The sequence below is a fragment of the Dreissena polymorpha genome, chromosome 13, assembly GCF_020536995.1.
Source record: "Dreissena polymorpha isolate Duluth1 chromosome 13, UMN_Dpol_1.0, whole genome shotgun sequence".
NCBI classification, from domain to species: Eukaryota; Metazoa; Mollusca; class Bivalvia; order Myida; family Dreissenidae; genus Dreissena; species Dreissena polymorpha.
Genome location: NC_068367.1, coordinates 55,737,003 through 55,762,952, shown reverse-complemented (window position 1 = coordinate 55,762,952; position 25,950 = coordinate 55,737,003). Strand labels below are relative to the sequence as shown.

Here is a 25,950-nt window from a genome sequence, read left to right as displayed (position 1 = left end):
TACTCCCAGACAATTAAATATGGGTATTTTGTAAATTAAAGACCATTGTATTAAAATTTGACAGTTGCATTAAGTATAGAAATAGACTACACTTCCTCTAGTTAAAACTCACCTCAGGCCAGTTTAAAACTGACCTAGACATTATAATTGTCATTTATTTCTCAACAACATATTTCACACATGTGTACATAAATGTAGACCTGTCAATCTCTACTGCCTTAATTCCCTTTGGCAATAATTAATGTTAATTATATGTTCTTGAAAATTAATTGGGGTTCTCATATCAGATTGTCATGTTGACACCTCTGTGAAAACTTAGTATTTAAGGACGTGTTAATTCATTTGGGAGCAAAAGAAATATCTGCTTGAATACATTGTGGCATCTGCTGTCCTTGTTATTCTTCAGGTAATACATTTTATATAACTTATTTTCTGTTAAGTTAAAATAACATTCGGCTATAGTTTAAAGTGATAAATGATTAATTTCCTAGTTGGCAATTTTAGACTTATGCAATTTAATTTATGTGCACATTATCTTGTATATTTATTTGTAAGTTAAATAAAAAAAATAAACAATTGAAATATTTCATTATTTCTGTTAATTGATGTAACTCTTTTTTAGCTCATCTATTTTTTGAAAAAAAATTATGAGCTATTGTCATCACCTTGGCGTCGGCGTCGGCGTTGGCGTTGGCGTTGGCGTTGGCGTCGGCGTCCGGTTAAGTTTTGCGTTTAGGTCCACTTTTCTCAGAAAGTATCAATGCTATTGCATTCAAACTTGGTACACTTACTTACTATCATGAGGGGACTAGGCAGGCAAAGTTAGATAACTCTGGCGTGCATTTTGACAGAATTATGTGCCCTTTTTATACTTAAAAAATTGCAAATTTTGGTTAAGTTTTGCGTTTAGTTCCACTTTTCTCAGTAAGTATCAATGCTATTGCATTCAAACTTGGTACACTTACTTACTATCATGAGGGGACTGGGCAGGCAAAGTTAGATAACTCTGGCATGCATTTTGACAGAATTATGTGCCCTTTTTATACTTAGAAAATTGACAATTTTGGTTAAGTTTTGTGTTTAGGTCCATTTTATTCCTTAAGCATCAAAGCTATTGCTTTCATACTTGCAACACTTACTAACTATCATAAGGGGACTGTGCAGGCAAAGTAATGTAACTCTGACTGGCATTTTGACAGAATTATGTGCCCTTTTTATACTTAGAAAATTGAAAATTTGATTAAGTTTTGTGTTTAGGTCCACTTTATTCCTACAGTATCAAAGCTATTGCTTTCATACTTGCAAGATTTATGAACTATCATAAGGGGACGGTGCAGGCAAAGTTATGTAACTCTGACTGGCATTTGGACGGAATTATGGGCCCTTTATACTTAGAAAATTGAAAATTTGGTTAAGATTTATGTTTTGGTCACTTTACCCCTAAAGTATCATAGATATTGCTTTCATACTTGGAACACTCACAAACTATCATAAGGGTACAGTAAAAGGACAAGTTGCATAACTCTGGTTGTCATTGTTACGGAATTATGGCCCTTTTTTGACTTAGTAACTTTTAATATATGGTTAAATTTTGTGTTTCGATCCACTCGAAGTATCAAGGCTATTGCTTTCAAACTTCAAATACTTACATGCTATCATGAGGTTACTGTACCTGGCAACTTGAATTTTACTTTGACCTTTGAATGACCTTGACTCTCAAGGTCAAATTATTAAATTTTGCTAAAATTGCCATAACTTCTTTATTTATGATTAGATTTGATTGATACTTTGATGAAACTACTCTTACCTGACATACCACAATAGACTTCACCCAAACCATCCCCCGTTCCCTCCCCCCTCCCCCCCTCCCCCCCCCCCCCACTAAATTTTTTTTGTTTTTTTTTTTTTTTTTTTATAAGATCCTCTCACAAATGAACACCACACCCTCACACATACCCCCACCCGCACCCCCCCCCATCCCCCCCCCCCAAATTTTTTTTGTTGATTTGTTGTTTTTTTTTTTGTTGTTTTTAAAAGATCATCTCACAAATTATCACCACAACCCTCACCTATACCCCCCCCCCCCCCCATACCCCCCCCCCCCCCCCCCCCCCCCCCCCCCCCCCCCCCCCCGATTTTTTTTTTTTTTTTTTTTTTTCGCTTTTTTGGAAGATAATGTAATAAATGTCCACAACCCCACACTATACACCCCTCTTCACTCCACTCCTCCCTCCTTTGTGATTGAAAATGAGAGTCCCTTCACCTTTAAAAAGAAAATAGATGAGCGGTCTGCACCCGCAAGGCGGTGCTCTTGTTTAAACTTATGTATGTTATTTATAGTTTATTTTTAGATAAATTCCTTTGATGATAAATAAATTTCAAGAATTATACAATTTGCCTACATATACAGCACAAAATGGCTCTATCCTGTAGTTGTACAGAGAACGAAAATGGACCATGACTGAAACCTTACATTCCTAGCAATTCAACCTGCGAAAAATATCAATCCCTCCAGCAAATGAACCTTCAGTGGAAAAGTGTTGCTTTTGGACAGGTTTCCATTGGACAGGCTAAGAAAACAGACAGTTATTTTCCGACCAGTATTTCAGGGAATGGTTCTGTACTTCTGAATATGTTGTCTATGAATACTGCTGAGCAGTGTCTGTTCATTGAAAGCAATTCATCTGTGCCTGGAAATATGAATGCTTACTATTCAAATGTGGAGACCATTCCACCCCACCGACTGAGTCCAACTGATGTTTCAAAGGAAGCTGATGACCAACTTTTGTTGGGACGCTGGTATTCCCTGCCCTCTGAGAATGATAATATTGATGCAATCCAAGGAAGTGATGACATGGCGTTCAAAAATGTTCTGCACAGAAGTCCCTCAGACAAAACTGGTCTGATATTTGACCCTGGAAGTGTTAATAAACAATGTGAAATCTCTGTTTTCAAAGGAAAGTCATCAGTTCTTTCAACACCAACATTAAATGCTGCTGGTGTTATAAATGATAAAAGACAATTTTTGGATTCTCATAATGTTGCCTTTTTGAATCCCAAGCTAATGGATATTAAATCATTTCTCTCCACTTTGGACACTGACACATTGCATGGCAGGGGGTCTTATGGTGATATTTATATCCCAAATTGGGGGATCATGCCATCCGTTGTTTCCCCTACAGTTCCTTTAGTTTACAGGCAGACTTCCAATTCTGGCCAGGACGCAACAACTTATATGCCAAGCCTTTCGTCTCAGAGTTCACATCCCCAATACTACCAGCAACAACAACCACAACTGGTAACCACAGCAAAGAGCCCGCAAGGTGCGTTTGAAGAAATACAGGATTTAGGTGATCAAATCCTTGAGGAACACAAGTTGAAGGCTTTTAACGAGTTGCAACTTTGCCAAATTGGTCGTCAAAAAGTTATGATAGAATTTGAAAACAAGCAGATTATGCCAAGTTTACCATATTCTGCACATAATTTGACTCCTGACCATAATTTTGCTTTTGAACATGAGGCAAATGCTGTGAGCACTTCACCGGTTCAGGTGTTACCTATGAGGGTAAATCCTTCAATAACTGGCAGTCCTGTGACAGCTGCCAGTTCTGAATCTACTGATGGTAGGGGTAAAAGGGACTGTGGTGATAAATCAATTAAAAAGGACTTTCCAACAAATCAGTCCATTGGTTTATCAAGTGATGTAACATACAGTAGGGACCAAAAAAAAGAAATATTGACAGTGAATGATCCACATGTTCCAATGCCTTTAATCAGCTGTGATTCAAAAGAAGATCTATCACAAGACATTACTGAAAGTCAGACAAATGAAAGGCCTTTGTCAATGAGTTATACCATTTTTAATTTGGCAGAAGATTCCATGACAACCGAGGTAGTAAATTCAAACCTGGCAGCTGAGTCTTGTGAATGTTCTTCTGATGACTTTGAAGAGATATTCATTGAAAGAGACCAAAAGAAAAGCAAGAGCTATAATTCAACTCTTTTGGCACCAAAGAGGGTTTGTGGTCAAGGTTCATTCAGAGGCTTAGTCATGCCTAGGTATGCTTCAAAAACAATGGTCCCCCTTTTTATTAAATCAGCTAAAAGAAAATTGGACAAAACAGGTGACCTAGTAAGTGCTAAGAGAATAAAAAAAGCCAAGACACTTGAAAAGGACAAGACTGAATACCTTCTTCCAGAGAGGAACCTAGCAAGCTGTAAGAACCTAAAACCTTCAGATAATGACCACTTTCTGTACTGTGGAGAATGCAACAAAGAGTTTGAAGGGGACTGCCCTGTGCATGGACCATACAACTTCATACAGGACAAAGAGGTGCCAGAAGGGGACCCCTGTAGAGCTGATCATACTCTTCCAGATGACCTTGAAATTAAAACCTCAAAATTATTTGGAGCTGGTCTTGGGGTATTTTCAAAAGTTGGACTGCAATCCCGGATCATGTTTGGACCGTATAGGGGCGATACCATCTCTGACAACCATAAATCAGAATATTGCTGGCAGATCTATAAGGAAGGCAAAGCGAGCCACTGTGTGGATGCCCAGAACAAGGCCACCTCTAACTGGATGAGATACGTTAACTGTGCAATGACAGAGGCAGATCAGAACCTTGTAGCATTCCAGTACAAAGGAGGTATCTATTACTGCACATTCAAGCCAGTTTCACCAGGAGAAGAACTGCTTGTCTATTACGGAGATAAATACACCAGAGAACTTGGCATCAACAGAGACAAGAACCTGCTCTTCATACCTAAATATGTCAATGGAGAAGGAAGTGACATTTTACAAACTGTCATGGAACAGCAATTAGAAAATGCAATATTACAGAAGAAGAAGAACATAGAAAACACAGATGAAAAGGAGTACAATGGTGTGGTGTGGAATAATACTAGTAAGAACAGTAATAATCATACAGAGAGGTCATACAAGTGTGAGGTGTGTGGTTATGCATGTAAAAAGAGTATTACCTTGAATACACACATGAGGATACATACAGGAGAGAAACCGTACAAGTGTGAGGTGTGTGGTTATGAATCTAACCGGAGTTATAGCTTGAAGACACACATGAGGATACATACAGGAGAGAAACCATACAAGTGTGATGTGTGTGGTTTTGAATGTAACCATGGTGGTTCCTTGAAGACACACATGAGGATACATGCAGGAGAAAGACTGTGCAAGTGTAAGGTGTGTGGTTATACATGTAAACAGAGTAGTTCCTTGAAGACTCACATGAGGATACATTCACAAGAAAGACTGTACGAGTGTGGGGTGTGCGGTTATGAATGTTACCATAGTGGTCACTTGAAGAGACACATGAGGATACATTCAGGAGAGAAACCGTACAAGTGTGAGGTGTGTGGTAATACATTCAACCACAGTTCTAACTTGAAGACACACATGAGGATACATGCTGGAGAGAGACTGTACAAGTGTGGAGTGTGTGGTTATGAATGTAACTATAGTGGTCACTTGAAGATACACATGAGAATACATGCAGGAGAGAAACCATACAAGTGTGAGGTGTGTGGTTATGCATGTAAAGAGAGTAGTGCCTTGAATACACACATGAGGATACATACAGGAGAGAAACCATACAAGTGTGAGGTGTGTGGCTATGCCTTTAGCCAGATTGGTCACTTGAAGACACACATGAGGATACATTCAGGAGAGAAACCATACAAGTGTGAGGTGTGTGGTAATACATTCAACCAGAGTGGTCACTTGAAGAGACATATGTGGATACATACAGGAGAAAGAGTACAAGTGTGAGGTGTGTGGTTATGAATTTAACCAGAGTACTAACTTGAAGAGACACATGAGGATACATACAGGAGAGAGACTGTACAAGTGTGAGGTGTGTAGTATGCATTTACCCAGATGGAGTCCTTGAAGAGACACATAAGGAGGATACATGCAGACTAGAGACTATAAATCTCTTAGGTGTGTGCTTAGGAGTGTAACACGAGTAAAAACCTTGCAAATACATACTGGAGCTGCACATGTATTGTATGGTTATGCATGTAACCAGAGAGGGAACTTGAAGACACACATGAGAATGCATACATGAGAGAGAGAGCACAAGTGTGGGGTGTGTGGGTATGCATGTTACCAGAGTGTTACCTGTCTTCTCCATCAGACTGTTGTGCTACTGCAGAGGATTGGTGTGGTTATGCATGTTACCAGAGTGTTACCTGTATTCTCCATCAAACTGTAATGCTACTGCAGATGATTGTTGTGTGAGATGCTGTTAGTAGTTTGGAAGACATGCAAAAGAAACTTACAAAGTGAAAAATATTAAACATAAATATATAGAAAATTTAGCGTTGCTTAGTGACACTTTACTTAGTGATTTTATGTGTGATAAATATTTTTCATTAAAAGTTATAAGAAAACACTATTTGTAATGAACATAAATTTAACGAAGAAATAAAGACTATGTGTCATTACTGTCAAATCTAAGGATTATTGTTGATATATAAACTTTCTTAGTAAACACCTAAATAATCATGACTTTGTGAGTTGCTTTTTCCTGTTTTCCGAACTACTGACTGCGTCTAATACACAATTAATCAGCAACAGCATAACACATATCTTGAAATCATATTGGTATATAACGTGTATACATGTCTTTTTGTTGGGAATCTTTGTTTTTCAAACCCCTGAGTTATTGCCCTTGAATAAGCACAACAGATCTTACTCATCAATAGCAGGGCCGTACGCAGGAATTTTTGACTGGGGGGGGGCCTAACCGGGGAAGGTGCAGGAGGGTGTTTCCTAACCTATTTTCAAGGTGAATTTTAATGCTTAAAAAACTTATTTTGTAATATAAATTCATGAAGTGTGACAAGTAAATTAGTACCTTTCTGAAATTCACAAAAATGTTTAAAGCATCAGATTTCAGAAATGAATAATGTTAGGTGATGAAGGAAAGCACACTTTGAAAATCAAAAACCTTTATGAAGAAATGTATCATAAAGTATGACTGACATATAACTATAATACTGTTTTCTTTTTTAATTCAAACACCTCTAAAGTTTCAAAGTAAATTCATAATAAAATGTTTATCATCTGCTACACAGCTTTACTTTCACCATCATCAACACAGATAAACCATCAAAATCGTCTACATCTGCGACATTAGATTGGACCTTGACAATTTTTCTATAATAACTGTATTCCGCAGGTTTTTTAGGGAACTATTTAAGATATTGAAATTCGTTCTGGCCCATTGATATTTGGCAAAGTTATGGGCCTTATACTTAAAATTTTCTCTATAATAACCGTTTTCCCAAAAGGTTTTTCGCGGCACTTTTTTTCAAAAGGCTTTAAGATATTGACCTGATATTTGGTGTGTGAGTCTTCCTACATGACTTACGAGTTAAGTATGACTTTCGTTCCGGTCCATTTTTTGGGCGGCAAAGTTATGGGCTTTGGACTTAGACAAATACAATTGCCTGTTCAAATTAATGAATGTTAAATCAACCATCAAAGATGAAGTATTTAGGATCACTGGGGGTGACTGATCGGGGATGTGTGTACAATGAGATAAGAAAACATGGCCTAAGGGCTTATCTCCACTGGCAAGTAAAATAGTGCTAATCCTCTTGTTTATCAGGGACAATAAAACACATCTTCTCTTTTGTATTGAGGGAAAGTGTAATGTTGGCCCTTTCATGAGAGAAAAATTGCAGTAGGTCCATTATTTAAAAAAAAATCCTAACTTGACAGCCATCTGGGGAGGGGGGGGCGGGCCTCAGGGCCCCTGGCCTACGTTCGGGCCTGCCTAGCCTTATTATAAATAGTGTTTGCATATTGGATAATTGTAATTAAGACTTCATAGAGACAGGAAATATTCATAATGTCGTCCAAGGTGCAATTGTAACCATCTTATTCTCGTTTCATCTTGTTGACAATTAAAGGTTGAAAATGTGTTCCATGTTATTTGTTGTTCTATTGTTTTCTTGTCAGTGTGCTTTTATATTGTTCGGCGTAGCTGTATTAAGCCAGCTTTTCACCTTACCTGACCTTTGTAAGTGTCCAATAAAATTCAAATAAAATTTCCCCGCAGCTAGGTACGAATGAATACACTTCATTTATTCCATTGGCTGATTTGAGTATACCACCAGAACATTGGAAACATATCTGCGTCTTTGTTACACTGTTATTCTGCATGAAACAATTTTATCTCTAATGAAAAGGCTTAATAGATAGAACAGTTTTACACTCAATTCTCGACATCAATACAGTTTGTGCGTGCACCTTTTATTTTCATAGAATTACGATTGCAAAAGCGTTTATACTTAAAGGCTATGTTCTCGTATTTAGTACTTACTTCCATATTCCTGTCAACATGTAAACATGTAAAAGTATAAAGAGCAGTGGAAGCGAGGCGTCACTTTAATGGATTGCATTTCAACCCGCGAGGTATCGAGTTTATATACAGGTCATCACCGAAGTTCGCGGCCAGTAAAATAATCGTTATATAATAAAGACGCTATCCATGAACTAGGTGACCTGGAATTTTCTCTAGACCAGAAATATGTTAAATGAAGATATTCAGCAATATAATTATGGTATGTCATTTAATGTGTTTTCAACAATACAATGATAAATAGTATTTTTGATTAATTTAACAATAATTATTCCACCATATTAACTAATGTATTCAGCATGGGCGGGATGATTCTCGATACTGTTAATAATCGAATCAAATGGCAATGCCAGACAAACCACTAAAACAGGTTCCTATAAATACGGATACTTCGCGTGTGGCCGGTTGACTCATATGTTTTAATTTCACTTCCATTCTTCTTTTTGTTTTCTGTTTTGTTTCTATAGGTTTATGACCTGCAATATGTAATAATGTAAAATAAGCCGCGAAAACTCCGAGTAACATCCCATACTGCGTGTGATGCAGCTAAGAACTGCACAGAAAAAGACATTCGCTATCCTTGATCTCATTCATTGAACTATCAATGCCGTATATCGTTTTTAAAGATATTTCTTGTTTATAATTCGGATATTCTTATAAGCTCATCTATTTTTTGAAAAAAAATTATGAGCTATTGTCATCACCTTGGCGTCGGCGTCGGCGTCCGGTTAAGTTTTGCGTTTAGGTCCACTTTTCTCAGAAAGTATCAATGCTATTGCATTCAAACTTGGTACACTTACTTACTATCATGAGGGGACTGGGCAGGCTAAGTAAGATAACTCTGGTGTGCATTTTGACTGAATTATGTGCCCTTTTTATACTTAAAAAATTGAAAATTTTGGTTAAGTTTTGCGTTTAGGTCCACTTTTATCAGAAAGTATCAATGCTATTGCTTTCATACTTGCAACACTTACTAATTATCATAAGGGGACTGTGCAGGCAAAGAAATGTGACTCTGACTGGCATTTTGACAGAATTATGTGCCCTTTTTATACTTAGAAAATTGAAAATTTGGTTATGTTATGTGTTTAGGTCCACTTTATTCCTACAGTATTAAAGCTATTGCTTTCATACTTGCAACACTTATTAACTATCGTAAGGGGACTGTGCAGGCAAAGTTATGTAACTCTGACTGGCATTTGGACGGAATTATGGGCCCTTTATACTTAGAAAATTGAAAGTTTGGTTAAGTTTTGTGTTTTGGTCCACTTTACCCCTAAAGTATCATAGATATTGCTTTCATACTTGGAACACTCGCAAACTATCATAAGGGTACAGTAAAAGGACAAGTTGCATAACTCTGGATGTCATTTTTACGGAATTATAGCCCTTTTTTGACTTAGTAACTTTGAATATATGGTTAATTTTTGTGTTTCGATCCACTTTACTTCTTAAGTATCAAGGCTATTGCTTTCAAACTTCAAATACTTTCATGCTATCATGAGGTTACTGTACCTGGCAAGTTTAATTTTACCTTGACCTTTGAATGACCTTGACTCTCAAGGTCAAATTATTAAATTTTGCTAAAATTGCCATAACTTCTTTATTTATGATTAGATTTGATTGATACTTTGACAAAACTACTCTTACCTGACATACCACAATAGACTCCACCCAAACCATCGCCCGTGCCTCCCCCCTTCCCCCCCTTTTTCTTTAAGATCATCTCACAAATGACCACCACACCCTCACACTATACCCCCCCCCCCACCCCACCCCCTCCCCAATTTTTTTTTTTTAAACGGTTAAAAAACAAAACTATTTATTTTGATTATTTTATGTTTGAAATACCGCCCAACCATCGCACCCAAGAATCCCCCCCCCGCGGTTTTTTTTTTTTTTTTTTTTTTTTTAACACTATATATTGATTATTTTATGTTTGAAATACCGTCCAACCATCGCACCCAAGAATCATCACCCCCACCCACCCCCCCCCCCCACCCCCCCACCCCCCCTGATTTTTTTTTTTCCCTTATTTCGGCATTTTTGGAAGATAATGTAATAAATGTCCACACCCCCACACAATGCACCCCTCTTCACTCCAACCCTCCCTCCTTTGTGATTGAAAATGAGAGTCCCTTCACCTTTAAAAAGAATATAGGCGGTGCTCTTGTTTGTAATGGAGAACCCATAAAACATATGCAGATTTGTTAAAGCAAGTTAACATTCAATATAATGTAATGTATAATGAACAAAGGTTTGCACTTGTCACTTTCATTTTACAGCTAGTTCTAAAAATAAAAGTATTAAACATGTTCTCTCCCTTTGTTGTTTAATTAAAAAAAATATTGCAAAAGCCCAAACGGATTATGTGTCCAGTTTGTGTGAAATATAGATTCTTAATGTGACGGAATTATAATGGCCCTTTTTTTACTTAGTAACTTTGAATATTTTGTTAACTTTTGTGTTTAGATACACTTTAATTCTTAAGTATCAAGGCTATTGCTTTCAAACTCCAAATACTTTTTTTACTGTCATGAGGGTACTGTAACTGGCAAGTTGAATTTGACCTCGACCTTTTAATGACCTTGATACTCAAGGTCAAATAAAAAAAAATTTGCTTAACTTCTTTATTTAAGATCAGATTTGATTCATACTTTGACAAAACAACACTTACCTGACATACCACAATTGACTCCACCCAAACCATCCACCACGCCCCACCCCAGAATCCCACCATCCCCCCCGCCCCCCCCCCCCCCCCCCAAATAATTGTTTTTCCTTTTTTTTCTTATTTTTGAAAGATCATCTAATAAATGACCACACCCCCACATTATTCCCCCTCTCCACTCCCCCCAAAACACACAACAATTTTTTCTTTTGAAACATGGTAAAAAAAACACAATATCTATTTTTATTATTTATGCCCCCCTTCGAAGAAGAGGGGGTATATTGTTTTGCACATGTCGGTCCGTCCGTTTGTCCGTCCTTTCACCAGATGGTTTCTGGATGATAACTCAAGAACGCTTAGGCCTAGGATTATGAAACTTCATAGGTACATTGATCATGACTCACAGATGACACCTATTGATTTTGAGGTCACTAGGTCAAAGGTCACGGTGACCGGAAATAGTAAAATGGTTTCCGGATGATAACTTAAGAAGGCTTATGCCTAGGATCATGAAACTTCATAGGTACATTGATCATGACTCGCAGATGACCCCTATTGATTTTGAGGTCACTAGGTCAAAGGTCAAGGTCACAGTATTCTGAAATAGTAAAATGGTTTCCCGATGATAACTCAAGACCGCTTATTCCTAGGATCACGAAACTTCATAGGTACATTGATCATGACTCGCAGATGACCCCTATTGATTTTCAGGTCACAAGGTCAAAGGTCAATGTCATGGTGACTCAACTTAGAAAAATGGTTTCCGGATGATAACTCAAGAACGCTTACGCCTAGGATCATGAAACTTCATAGGTACATTGATCATGACTCGCAGATGACCCCTATTGACTTTCAGGTCACTAGGTCAAAGGTCACGGTGACTTGACACAGTAAAATGGTTTCTGGATGATAACTCAAGAAAGCTTACGCCTAGGATCATGAAACTTCATAGGTACATTGATCATGACTCGCAGATGACCCCTATTGATTTTCAGGTCACTAGGCAGCGATTTACCTTGTCCAATTGGGAAAAGTACCCGTACCGGTCCAATTGGGAAAAATTGAGTCGTGAAAACCTCAAAATTGGGAAAAAATCGAGTCGTGAAATCCTTAAATTGGGAAAATCGCGTCGTGAAGTTGGGGTCTTATTGAATACATCATACAGTTCATACTTAATTGAACATACCCATTAAAAGAATCATTTGCAGGCATGCCTTAATGACCATTAAGTAATTAAGTTGAAATAAATAACAAAATATTATAAAGAACACACAAAATCAATTACAAGTTGTTTTAATCTCTTGTTAAGCAATGTCTCTGCCTTTCATTTTTTTGAAAATTTCAACAATCTTTGATGTTTGATCATCTATCAGTTGCTGGCATACCTCACTGCACAGCATCATTAGTGCTGTCAATGTGTCGTGTGATAGACGGTCCCGATTGTTTGTGCAAAGATTGTTCATTAGACTGAACACCCTTTCCACAGAGGCAAGGTTACAAACCGACATAAAACAGTACGCTGCCTGCCTGACAAAAGAACCGGAAACAGTAACGACACTATTGATTGCACGCGCTGAATAATAAAACCCCAAATTAATCGAGTGCGTGGTAACACACAACTATACGATTTTCTTTGTTCGCTCGCCGAAAGTTGGGTTTTGTTACGAAAATTTTGGTCGTTTTGAGAAAAAATTCGGACGTCGATTGGGATTTTTTCAGATGCCGTTTGGGAATTTGGGAATTTTTGCTTGATTGGGAAAGTACCGTTTACCGGTACTTTATAAAGAAGGAGGAAAATCGCTGCTAGGTCAAAGGTCAAGGTCACAGTGCTAAAAAACGTATTCACACAATGGCTGCCACTACAACTGACAGCCCATATGGGGGGCGTGCATGTTTTACAAACAGCCCTTGTTCATTTTTGAAAGACCGTCCAACCATCCCACCCAAGCTATTGCTATCAAACTTGAAATATAATCTTATTAGTTTGTTTTATGTCTTTACAAATGTTCAATAGATTGTGGAAAATATACCTGAACTCAGAATCGTCTATAATTTACCACTTCTTTAAAACATTAGCAATGAATATGTTTCAACTATGGTCTTCTTCCAGAATATGACTATATTACCTTGACCTTATTGAATAAGAACAATTTTCCAATGATGGCTTACGTTATACTGTCAAGCACTCGAAAAGTCGAGCACGCTGTCTTCTGACAGCTCTTGTTACTTTTATGCTCATCCCTCAATTTGTGCTCCTATTTTATTACTTGAAACTGCAGTCTTGTGGAAAACACCTATTAGATCGGAAAGGGGGAGGGGCTATGATTAGACTTTATTTTATATCTATGGTGTATAATATGGGTTAATATATGTTAGCTGTGTTTATATTGTCTGCATAGCGATATTTAAATTATCACTACACCAATAAAATACCAGCCGTGAGCCGTGCACAATTAGTTATAGGTGGGGGTTGATATAAACTGATAAAAAGTACCAGGATGATTGTCATGTTGTTGATACACAATAATATTATGTTTCAGACTCCTCTGACAGTGTATCCAGGGAACTGGTTGAGGCTGGTCTTGTGGATGGGAAAGACATGATAGTTGGTGTGTAACCATGTTTATTAAAGGTTTAGTGATTAAATATATAAAAAAATACTGGGAAAATCATTGTTCTAAGTAGAAGTTCAGATAAAAATCAGAACAGATATAACGATCAAATGCTTGTTATCCCTGCCGAAAAAAAAATCGAAGGGGATATAGAAATTGGTCCTGTCCGTCTGTCCGTCCGGTTGAAACTTTGTCCGGAGCATAGCTCCAAATCTATTCAATGGATTTACTTTAAACTTAGAATATAAACAGATGGCAACTAGGAGAAGTGCAGTGACCAAGAACCATAACTATCTACCTTAGTTTTTGAATTATCTCCCCGTTTATGTAACTTAAAAGTAAATTTGTGTAAGGAGCATAACTCTAAATATACTAAAGGAATTTACTTGAAACTTGAAATATAAGCAGATGGCAACTAGGAGAAGTGCAATGACCAAGAACCACAACTCTATCTACCTTAGTTTTTGAATGATCTCCCCTTTTATATAATTTTAAAGTAAATTTTTGTCCGGAGCATAACTCTAAATCTACTGAAGGGATTTACTTGAAACTTGAAATATAAGCAGATGGCAACTAGGAGAAGTGCAGTGACCAAGAACCACATCTCTATCTACCTTTGTTTTTTAATTATCTCCCCTTTTATATAATTTTAAAGTAAATTTTTGTCCGGAGCATAACTCTAAATCTACTGAAGGGATTAACTTGAAACTTGAAATATAAACAGATGGCAAGTAGGAAAAGTGCAGTGACTAAGAACCATAACTCTATCTACCTTAGATTTTTGAATTATCTCCCCTTTATATAACTTTAAAGTAAATTTTGTCCGGAGCATAACTCCAAATCTTTTCAATGGATTTTCTTGAAACTAAGAATATAAACAGATGGCAACTAGGAGAAGTGCAGTGACCAAGAACCATAACTCTATCTACCTTTGTTTTTGAATTATCTCCCCTTTTATATAACTTTAAAATAAATTTTTGTCCGGAGCATAACTCTAGATATACTAAAGGGATTTACTTGAAACTTGAAATATAAACAGATGGCAACTAGGAGAAGTGCAGTGACCAAGAACCATAACTCTATCTACCTTAGTTTTTGAATTATCTCCCCTTTTATATAACTTAAAAGTAAATTTTTGTCCGGAGCATACCCCTTTACTTGAAACTTGAAATATAAACATATGGCAACTAGGAGAAGTGCAGTGACCAAGAACCATAACTCTATCTACCTTAGTTTTTGAATTATCTCCCCTTTTATATAATTTTTAAGTAAATTTTTGTCCGGAGCATAACTCTAAATCTTCTAAAGGGATTTACTTGAAACTTGAAACTTAAACAGATGGCAAGTAGGAGAAGTGCAGTGACCAAGAACCATAACTCTATATACCTTAGTGTTTCAATTATATCCCTTTATTTAATTTCAAAGTTAATTTTTGTCCGAGCATAATGAATAATCTCCCTTTATTTGTTTTTACAAATATTATTCTACTCTCAAACAAATGTTGTCATACAAGCAAACACATTTTGGCGGGGATTTGGCACTACTGTGACAAGCTCTTGTTTTCTTTCAATATTTGATTTTTTAGAATATTAGAATCATTAAATGCCTATGTTTTCTTTCAATTTTTGATTTTTTAGAATATTAAAATCATTAAATGCCTAACTTGATTGCTTTCTCTTAAATTCTGTGAACTTAAAACTTGTAATTGTAAAAAGAAACACATCTGTATGACGAATAACATTTTTATGCCCCCCTTCGAAGAAGAGGGGGTATATTGCTTTGCTCATGTCGGTCTGTCGGTCGGTCGGTCTGTCCACCAGGTGTTTATCAGACGATAACTCAAGAACGCTTGGGCCTAGGATCATGAAACTTCATAGGTACATTGATCATGACTCGCAGATGACCCCTATTGATTTTGAGGTCACTAGGTCAAAGGTCAAGGTCACGGTGACCCGAAATAGTAAAATGGTTTCCAGATGATAACTCAAGAACGCTTAGGCCTAGGATCATGAAACTTGATAGGTAGATTGATCATGACTTGCAGATGACACCTATTGATTTTCAGGTCACTAGGTCAAAGGTCAAGGTCACAGTGACCCGAAATAGTAAAATGGTTTCCGGATGATAACTCAAGAACGCTTAGGCCTAGGATCATGAAACTTGATAGGTAGATTGATCAGGACTCTCAGATGACCCCTATTGATTTTGAGGTCACTAGGTCAAAGGTCAAGGTCACAGTGACACGAAATAGTAAAATGGTTTCCGGATGATAACTCAAGAACGCTTAGGCCTAGGATCACGAAACTTGATAGGTAGATTGATCATGACTCGCAGATGACCCCTATTGATTTTCAGGTCACTAGGTCAAAGGTCAAGGTCACGATGACCCGAAATAGTAAAATGGTTTCCGGATGATAACTGAAGAACGCTTATTCCTAGGATCATGAAACTTGATAGGTAGAATGATCATGACTCGCAGATGACCCCTATTAATTTTCAGGTCACTAGGTCAAAGGTCAAGGTCACGGTGACCCAAAATAGTTAAATGGTGTCCGGATGATAACTCAAGAATGCTTATGGCTAGGATCATGAAACTTCATAGGTACATTGATCATGACTGGCAGATGACCCCTATTGATTTTCAGGTCACTAGGTCAAAGGTCAAGGTCACAGTGACAAAAAACATATTCACACAATGGCTCTCACTACAACGGAGAGCCCATATGGGGGGCATGCATGTTTTACAAACAGCCCTTGTTAACCCTTTCCCACTCAGAAGCAAAGTGAAAATGGCTATTTGCAAACAGCATAAAACCAGAACAGTCTTCAAGTGCTCATCAATATCTAAGGGTTGGAAATGAAGCCTTTAAAACTTGAATACAGTAATAAAGGTCTTTAATTATACCCCCTCAAACAAAGTTTAGGGGGTATATAGGAGTGAGCTTGTCTGTCTGTCTGTTGGTTGGTCGGTCGGTCCGTATCAAGTGTCCGCTCTCTAATTCAAGTTGTTTTCATCCGATCTTCACAAAACTTGGTCAGATGTTGTATCTAGATGATGTCTAGGTCAAGTTAGAATATGGGTCATTTCGGGTCAAAAACTAGGTCACACTTCGTGTATTTTAAACATTGAGCATGGTGTCTGCTCTCTAATTCAAGTAATTTTCATCCCATCTTCACCAAACTTGGTCAGAAGTTATATCTAGATGATGTCTAGGTCAAGTTTGAATATGGGTCATGCTGAGTCATAAACGATGTCTTTTAGTGTGTCAACGCGGCATGTGGGGGTATTTGTCACGTCTGTGACAAAGCTCTAGTTAAATTTAACTTTCTAAGGGACTTCAAATGCTAAAAATACGTATCTAAGTGGTAAAGGGTTAAGCTATTATATCTATTCAAACTTAATTTAGTGTTGTTTTTTTTCAGTGGCAGCTAACTTACAGAAGATACTAGACAATAAACTTGTAAAAAGTCTAACTTTTGCATTGGTAAGTCACTTCACAGTATCGATGTGTGTAAAATACGCATGCATAATTGAAGAGTTACTGATTGCTAAAAGGCATCACTAAATAATGAGTGCTTTATCTTGTCAATTGCAGATGTATTTGTCAAATTGATCATCAACAGCATTCCTTATGATTGCTTAAAGTGTTACACTGGTACTTTTTATGCTCCCCCAAAATTTTTTGGGGGAGCATATAGTCGCCTCTTCATCTGTCCGTGCGTGTGTCCGTCCGTGCACAATTTTTGTCCGGGCTATTCCATAGCAATTAATGACCGGAATTCAATTAAACTTTATGGGAAGCTTCAATACCAAGAGGAGATGTGCATATTATCAGCCGGTTCTGGTTGGATGAATTTTCACAGAGTTATGGCCCTTCGAAATTTTCCATTAACTGTACATATAGTGCAATTCTTGTCCGGGCTATTTCTCAGCAACTAATGACTGGAATTCAATGAAGCTTTGTGGGAAGCTTAACTACCTTGAGGAGATGCGTATGTTATTTGTGGGTTCTGGTTAGATGACTTATTTAGAGAGTTATGGCCCTTTGAAATTTTTAAGTTGCTAAACCATCCATCGTATTATTTTTTACAAAGTTATGCCCCTCAAGACGTTTCCTTTTATCTGAATATATAGTGCAATATTGTGACAAAAAAAACTTTTGGGAGCATCACCCGTCTCCGACGGTTTCTTGTTTTTGTCAGCTTTGCCACAAAGTGTTTAACAAAAAGTGTTTATTCTTAAAAATGTTATCATAGAACTTCCATATAGTAAAATTTATATGCATGTTATGTATGTCTTTATTTAATTGTTACAAAGAGACAATTGAAGTGTCTTTTGCTGATGTCTTTATGTTACCAATGCGCAGTGTTGGTATTACAACTGTCAATATTGGCCCTGTATGGGACTTCGTATATATTATTCTAACAACATAGCTGCATATTTCTGTGACCTCTTTTCAGAACTCTGGTTGTGCACCGCATGAAGCCCCCTGTGATAAATCACTGATCGGATTCGCCCAGTTGACGATCAATGAAGCATAACATTTCCAAAGAATTAGTTACTTTATACAAATTATCGTCCAAATTGGCGTCAACTGAGTGCTTCACTGTGTATTGATGGTCGCATGGAAACAAAACAATGTCTGCCAATTGTGTTTATTAGAATGCCATAATTTTAAATGGATCTGCTTTGTTTTGTTATAAATGTAATGTTTGTTAATCTTACAACGATTATTTGAACAAATATGTAACTTGTATTGGTATTTCAGGGATGCAGTGAAATTTGTGTAGACTCTAAATTGATACATTGAACGTGTTTTTTTCCTTGTTACCATCAGTTAGGTAATTGACTTAAAGGGATCTTTTCACGCTTTGGTAAATTGACAAAATTGAAAAAAGTTGTTTCAGATTCGTAAGTTTTCGTTTTAGTTATGATATTTGTGAGGAAATAGTAATACTGAACATTAACCATGCTCTAATATAGACATTATATGCATCTTTTGACGATTTTAAAACCTAAAAATTATAAAGCGTTGCAACGCGAAACGATTGAATAATTTGGAGAGTTCTGTTTTTGTCGTTAAATTTTGTGGAACTACGAAGATTGCTTATATAAGGTATAAAATACGTCAAGAATGTGTACTCGGCGGAATAGCTCAGTAGGCTAAAGCGTTTTTACTTCAGGACTCTGGCAGGACTCCAGGGGTCACTGGTTCGAAACCTGCTCCGGGCAATGTTCTTTTCCTTTTTTAATTTTTTTTCTTGATTTTTTACTGGAGCTTTTACGATCCAATGTTTACATTTATCAATATAAAGCATTTAATGAATAAGTTAAAAAAATGCCAAAATCTGTTAAAAGGCCCCTTTAACCCATAAAAGGCGTATAATTGTGGATGCTTGATACAAATGAATGAATTTATTTCAGTAAAGTTTCTTTAAAAAGTTTCCAAAAGTCATAGTTTGCTCACATAATAATTCTCAGAATTTTACTACGTTTCTTCATAAGTTCTTTCTAATTTTTAAAGAAAGATATCCACTTTCTTCCCATTTTATTATTGATTAATTCAGCTATGGATACATGTTGAAGGAAAAATGCCAGCAAAATTCTGGTATTGTGGTTCAGTGTGATTGTTTGCAGAAGCAGAGAGACATATTTGATAAACTTACACTACAAAGTTCCAAATGATTCAAGCAAAATATTGCCAAATGTATAATGGTTTTGAAAAAGGGAGAAACACTACAAAGTTCCAAATGATTCATGAAAATGATGCCAAATTGATATTTGTTTTCAAAAAATGGGAGAACAATATTGTGTTATTAGTCTACATTAATGTGCATAAAACATTTTAACAAAACAAATACTTCACATGTAAACTTATGGAATTTGTTATACTAGTATCTTTTAACTAAAGGTTTTGTTTTCTTGTTGTCAAGTGACTACTAGATTGATGTTTTAACACAAATTACAAGAATTTGTTTTTGTTGCATTGAGGCTATTTCATTTGGGTTAGATATCTATAATATGTTTAGCTCACCTGAGCATAATAGTAACATGCTCATGGTGAGCTTTTGTGATCACTTTTTGTCTGTCGTTGATGGTTCGTAGTGCCTAATTAACGTTTACTAAAACTGATAAAAACTGAGCTGTTCTGTCAGGACTTAGTTTGGTGACCTGGGGACATTGGCCATTTTGATAAAATCTTTTGTTATTTGCAACAGTCCGATCTGTCATGTATTGTTTCATGATGTCTTAGTTAAAAATGTGAATACTTAGAAGAAGGACTGTTGTCAGTTAGCGACCTAAGTGACTAATCTGTTTACCCAGAAAAAGTAAGATTTGGATTAAACAACTGATGTTATAGGACAGTTGGATATGTCGAAATACTCAAACAAACATAAAATTAAACTTTATTTTAAAAAAATATTGTTGATTGTCTCACTATCTCTCCGAGTGTCTTTGTTTGTCACATCTATATTTTTTGAGTCGCCATACTAAGGCTTGATTGGTAGTTGTCAGCTTGGGTAATACTTAAATTAACCTGTGGTACTCTTACGTATACTGAAGTGTACCATGGGAATGGAAAATATATTAAAACGTACCCGGGAATTCTAAGTCTAATTTGGTCGTTTTCGGCTTCTTATTTTTATGCCCCCCTTTGAAGAAGAGGGGGTATATTGCTTTGCTCATGTCGGTCGGTCTGTCGGTCCGTCCACCAGGTGGTTGTCAGACGATAACTCAAGAACGCTTGGGCCTAGGATCATGAAACTTCATAGGTACATTGATCATGACTCGTAGATGACCCCTATTGATTTTGATGTCACTAGGTCAAAGGTCAAGGTCACGGTGACCAGAAATAGTAAAATGGCTTTTGAATGATAACTCAAGAACGCATACGCCTAGGATCATAAAACTTCATGGGTAGATTGATCATGACTTGCAGATGACCCCTATTGATTTTGAGGTCAAAGGTCAAGGTCACGGTGACCCGAAATAGTTAAATGGTTTCCGGATGATAACTTAAGAACGCATACGCCTAGGATCATGAAACTTCATAGGTAGATTGATCATGACTCGCAGATGACCCTTATTGATTTTGAGGTCACTAGGTCAAAGGTCAAGGTCACGTTGACCCGAAATAGTAAAATCGTTTTCCGATGATAACTCAAGAACGCATACGCCTAGGATCATGAAACTTCATAGGTAGATTGATCATGACTTGCCGATGACCCCTATTGATTTTGAGGTCACAAGGTCAAAGGTCAAGGTCACGGTGACCCGAAATAGTAAAATGATTTTCGGATGATTACTCAAGAACGGTTTTGCCTAGGATCATGACACTTCATAGGTACATTGATCGTGACTTGCAAATGACCCCTATTGATTTTCAGGTCACTAGGTCAAAGGTCAAGGTCACAGAGACAAAAATTATATTCACACAATGGCTGCCACTACAATGGACAGCCCATATGGGGGGCATGCATGTTTTACAAACAGCCCTTGTTCAAATTAATTATGGTCATATGTATGTTAATGTTCTGTTAAATGGCATGTATATTTTGTAACTCGTGCTCTAAAAGCATGTTGAGGCAGGTTTTTTTTGTTTTTTTAAGATATATTTTTTCCTATCCAGTAATGCGTTTAACGACATCGGATTTTGGGTGGGAATAAAACTTGGGTACAGTCCAGATTGGCCGGATACTTTTTAGTATATTTTCCGAACCCGGGGTACATTTAAGTATACTTAAGAGTGCTTAAAGTATGTTTAAGTTGTACCTGCACCGCCAATGACCAATCAAGCCAGACTAGGCATCATATGGGAGTAACTTATGAGAGTAGCAGTTTCCCCTTCCCCTTGTGTGGAGCATAACTTTTTAAACTGTTAAAGCTATCAACATGAAACATCATACATAAATCTATTTGAGACGTGATTTTGGGTGGGAATAAAACTTGGGTACAGTCCAGATTGGCCGGATACTTTTTAGTATATTTTCAGAACCCGGGGTACTTTTAAGTATACTTAAGAGTGCTTAGAGTAGGTTTAAGTTGTACCTGCACCGCCAATGACCAATCAAGCCAGACTAGGCAACATATGGAAGTAACTTATGAGAGTAGCAGTTTCCCCTTCCCCTTGTGTGGAGCATAACTTTTTAAACTGTTAAAGCTATCAACATGAAACATCATACATAAATCTATTTGAGACGTGTAGTGTACAAGAACTGATGCTATGCACCTGGCGTTAATGCCCTTCGTTTATTTTCATACTTCCTTTTTGTCTCAAGCCTAACTCTCAGGCTTTCAAAGATACTAATTTCAACTAATTCCATATGATCAATAGCTCTGCATCGCCTAGTTTTGGAGTTACAACCCTTGTTAATCGTGATACTTTTTCTTTTTATGCCCCCTTTCGAAGAAGAGGGGGTATATTGCTTTGCTCATGTCGGTCGGTCGGTCAGTAGGTCGGTCGGTCTGTCCACCAGGTGGTTTTCGGATGATAACTCAAGAACGCTTGGGGCTAGGATCATGAAACTTCATAGGTACATTGATCATGACTTGCAGATGAACCCTATTGATTTTGAGGTCACTAGGTCAAAGGTCAAGGTCACGGTGACCCGAAATAGTAAAATGGTTTCCGGATGATAACTCAAGAACGCATACGCCTAGGATCATGAAACTTCATGGGTAGATTGATCATGACTCGCAGATGACCCCTATTGATTTTGAGGTCACTAGGTCAAAGGTCAAGGTCATGGTGACCCGAAATAGTAAAATTATTTTCGGATGATAATTCAAGAACGCATATGCCTAGGATCATGAAACTTTATAGGTAGATTGATCATGACTTGCAGATGACCCCTATTGATTTTCAGGTCACTAGGTCAAAGTTCAAGGTCACAGTGACCCGAAATAGTAAAATGATTTTCGGATGATAACTCAAGAACGCATATGCCTAGGATCATGAAACTTCATAGGTAGATTGATCATGACTCGCAGATGACCCCTATTGATTTTAAGGTCACAAGGTCAAAGGTCAAGGTCACGGTGACCCGAAATAGTAAAATGATTTTCGGATGATAGCTCAAGAACGCTTTTGCCTAGGATCATGATACTTCATAGGTACATTGATCGTGACTTGCAGATGACCCCTATTGATTTTCAGGTCACTTGGTCAAAGGTCAAGGTCACAGTGACAAAAGTCGTATTCACACAATGGCTGCCAGTACAACGGACAGCCCATATGGGGGGCATGCATGTTTTACAAACAGCCCTTGTTTGGAACGTAATTCTCAAATTCTATGAAAGCTATCATATCGAAATTCATACATAGATAGATCTCCTGAAAGACAACCCTTACTTTGCATTTCATTCTACTTATTACCCTATGAAAATTTAACTATTAGAAGTAATGTGACTTATTCCAGATTTTTTTATAATTTCTTACATTTAAAATTAGTGATAAGAGTTCAGTGCATTTAATCATTTGTCCGCAACTCATTTTTATAATAATATGTCTTGTTATTATTTGAAGTGTTATAGCAGTTAAAATTGTGTTCTTCCGCAAATGTTCTTTGTATTTTTCTTAAAATGTTACTTATACACACTGATTGTGCTGTTTTGTAGTTCTTAATGTTAAATAATCACTTAAAAGAAATGGGTTATTAAAATTTTATTCAGTTGTCAAAACAGTCAGATCTGTCATGTATTGTTTCATGATATCTTAGTTAACCCTTTTAGTGCGGGAACCGAATTTTGAAGGCCTTTGCAAACAGTTTGGATCCAAATGAGACGCCACAGAACGTGGTGTCTCATCAGGATCCAAACTGTTTGCTATTCTGATAGTATTCTTTGAAAAAAAAATCAAAGAAAATGCTAATTTTTGAAATTTAGCAGACAACATTTTAGCAGACTACAAATTTCCCAGCATGCAAAGGGTTAATAGTGTGACTACTTAGCGACCTAAGTGATTGATCTGTTTACCCTGAAAAAGTATGATTTGGAATAATATACCGCTGTTATATGACAGTTGAATATGGCGAAATTCTCAAACAAACATAAAATTAAACTGTATCTCAAACAGCATACATTTCTAAGCTTTAAGAGGTTTTACATTTAGGTTTTTAATTTTGGATCCAAATAATGGTCTGAAACTGTGATTGTAATGAAGGTCTAGAAATGCTTGTTATACAGTCAAGAATTGAGAAAGGAACTGTTTAAGATTTCTGTGTCACTATCACGTGCAATAGAGGGATGCTCAGTCCTTGATATTTAAATAATGCAATTAACCTATGAGCGGCGCTGTGGAAAAACAGGGCTTAATGCATATGCGTTAAGTTTTGTCCCAGATCAGCCTGCGCAGTCTACCCAGGCTAATCAAGGACAACTCTTTTCAGGTTTATGGAATTTTTCATTTAACTGAAGTCTCTTCTTAATGAAATCCATTCTAGGGGGAAAGTGTCGTCCCTGATTAGGCTGTGCGGACTGCAAAGGCTTATCTGCAATGATGCTTAACACTTATGCATTAAGCCCTGTTTCTGTCCTCTACCGGTGAAACCGGAGGGGACTGATGGTTTGCACTCCGTCTGTCTGTCAGTCTGTGTGTCTGTCTGTCAGTCAGTCCGTCACACTTTTCTGGATCCTGCGATAACTTAAAAAGTTCTTAATATTTTTTCATGAAACTTGAAACATGGATAGATTGCAATATGGAGATTATGCACGTCATTTCATTTTGTTTCTACGTCAAAAATACTGGTTGCTATGGCAACAAATATATAAAATAAATAAATACTGACAATGGTTGAGTTTCACCGGTAGGGGACAATATTGCTTGGCAATCTCTTGTTGAGTTTCACCGGTAGGGGACAATATTGCTTGGCAATCTCTTGTTGAGTTTCACCGGTAGGGGACCAGCTATTGCTTGGCAATCTCTTGTTTCAGAGTGCCACTCATATATTAGTCGCATTTTGAAAAAAATTGGCATAATGCATGTGCGTTAAGTGTCGTCCCAGATTAGTGTCTGCAATCTGCACGGGCTAATCAGGGATGACACTTTCCGCTTTTATAACATTTAAATTGAATCTCTTCTTAGCAAAATTCCAATTTAGGCGGAAAGTGTCGTCCCTGATTAACCTGTGCAGACTGCCCAGATTTCTCAGAACGCAACCCATATATGCATTAAGCCCTGTTTTTCCATAGTGCGGCTCATATATTTATGGGTATGATAATTTCAGTATTTGAAGCTTTAGTTTGTGTTGGTGATAATGTTAATATGTGCTGTGTTTTGAACAATGCTTGTTCTTATAGTATGAAGTGTTTGTTTTTATGTTCAATCATGTTCATGCCAAAAACGTTTGAAATTTCTTGTCTAATCTATTTGTCACAAGCTTTTACTAGTATATTATAATCATCAACACTTTAAACACTTACCTCATTATCTGGATAAGAAATTTTCTGATTATTTTTTTAATTACAACAATAACATTTTGTGAATATACTAAGCATACTTTCAACTTATATGCTTATTAACAAAAACTCGGAATAAATATTATTATTTTGTTTTAGTTTTTTTCATCAATTAGCATTCAGAAAGAGTGCATTTATAACTCCAAGATGCAATTTATGTTAAGTCCAGTTATGCGTCTAATATCCGAGGTAAATTAAACTTGAGATTTGTTAAAAGTTTGGGGCAAATGTGAATTAAAGCGTCAAGTTCCAAGTATCGATTCTTTTTTCCAAAATATTTGAAATTTTGTGTAGGTATTATGTTATGATGTGATACCCAAAGAATAATACAGGTATTTATTATGTTGACAAATCATCTAAACTCCGGTTTCATGGGCAGAAAGCTTACCGGTACAGTGTGTGTGTTTTTATTGTCCCCTACCGGTTTGCGCTCTGTGTGTCTGTCTGTCTGTCTGTCTGTGAGTCTGTGGGTCTGTCTGTCTGTCACACTTTTCTGGATCCTGCGATAACTTCTTCATATTTTTTCATAAAACTTGAAATATGGATAGATGGCACTATGGGCATTATGCACATCATTTAATTTTGTTCCTATGTCAAAAATTCTGGTTGCTATGGCAACAAATAAACTGGAAATACTGCTAAAAATAGTGTTTTTCTGGATCCTGCGATAACTTTAAAAGTTCTAAATATTTTTTCATGAAACTTGAAACATGGATAGATGGCATTATGGACATTATGCACGTCATTTCATTTTGTTCCTACGTCAAAAATTTTGGTCCTTATGGCAACAAATTAAAACAAGAGGGCCATGATTGCCCT

At 36.9% G+C, this 25,950-nt stretch overlaps 1 protein-coding gene across 1 annotated transcript in view; it reads left to right on the top strand.

Moving 5' to 3' along the window:
- LOC127855061 (serine/threonine-protein kinase OSR1-like) overlaps positions 1–25,223 on the top strand; it is a 112,420-nt gene extending 87,197 nt beyond the window's left edge. Inside the window, 3 exon segments of the mRNA XM_052390396.1 lie at positions 13,602–13,670; positions 17,097–17,158; positions 18,135–25,223. Coding sequence (XP_052246356.1) covers positions 13,602–13,670; positions 17,097–17,158; positions 18,135–18,215 — 212 coding nt within the window. The 3' untranslated portion in view covers positions 18,216–25,223.
- Positions 25,224–25,950: the final 727 nt, after the last annotated feature.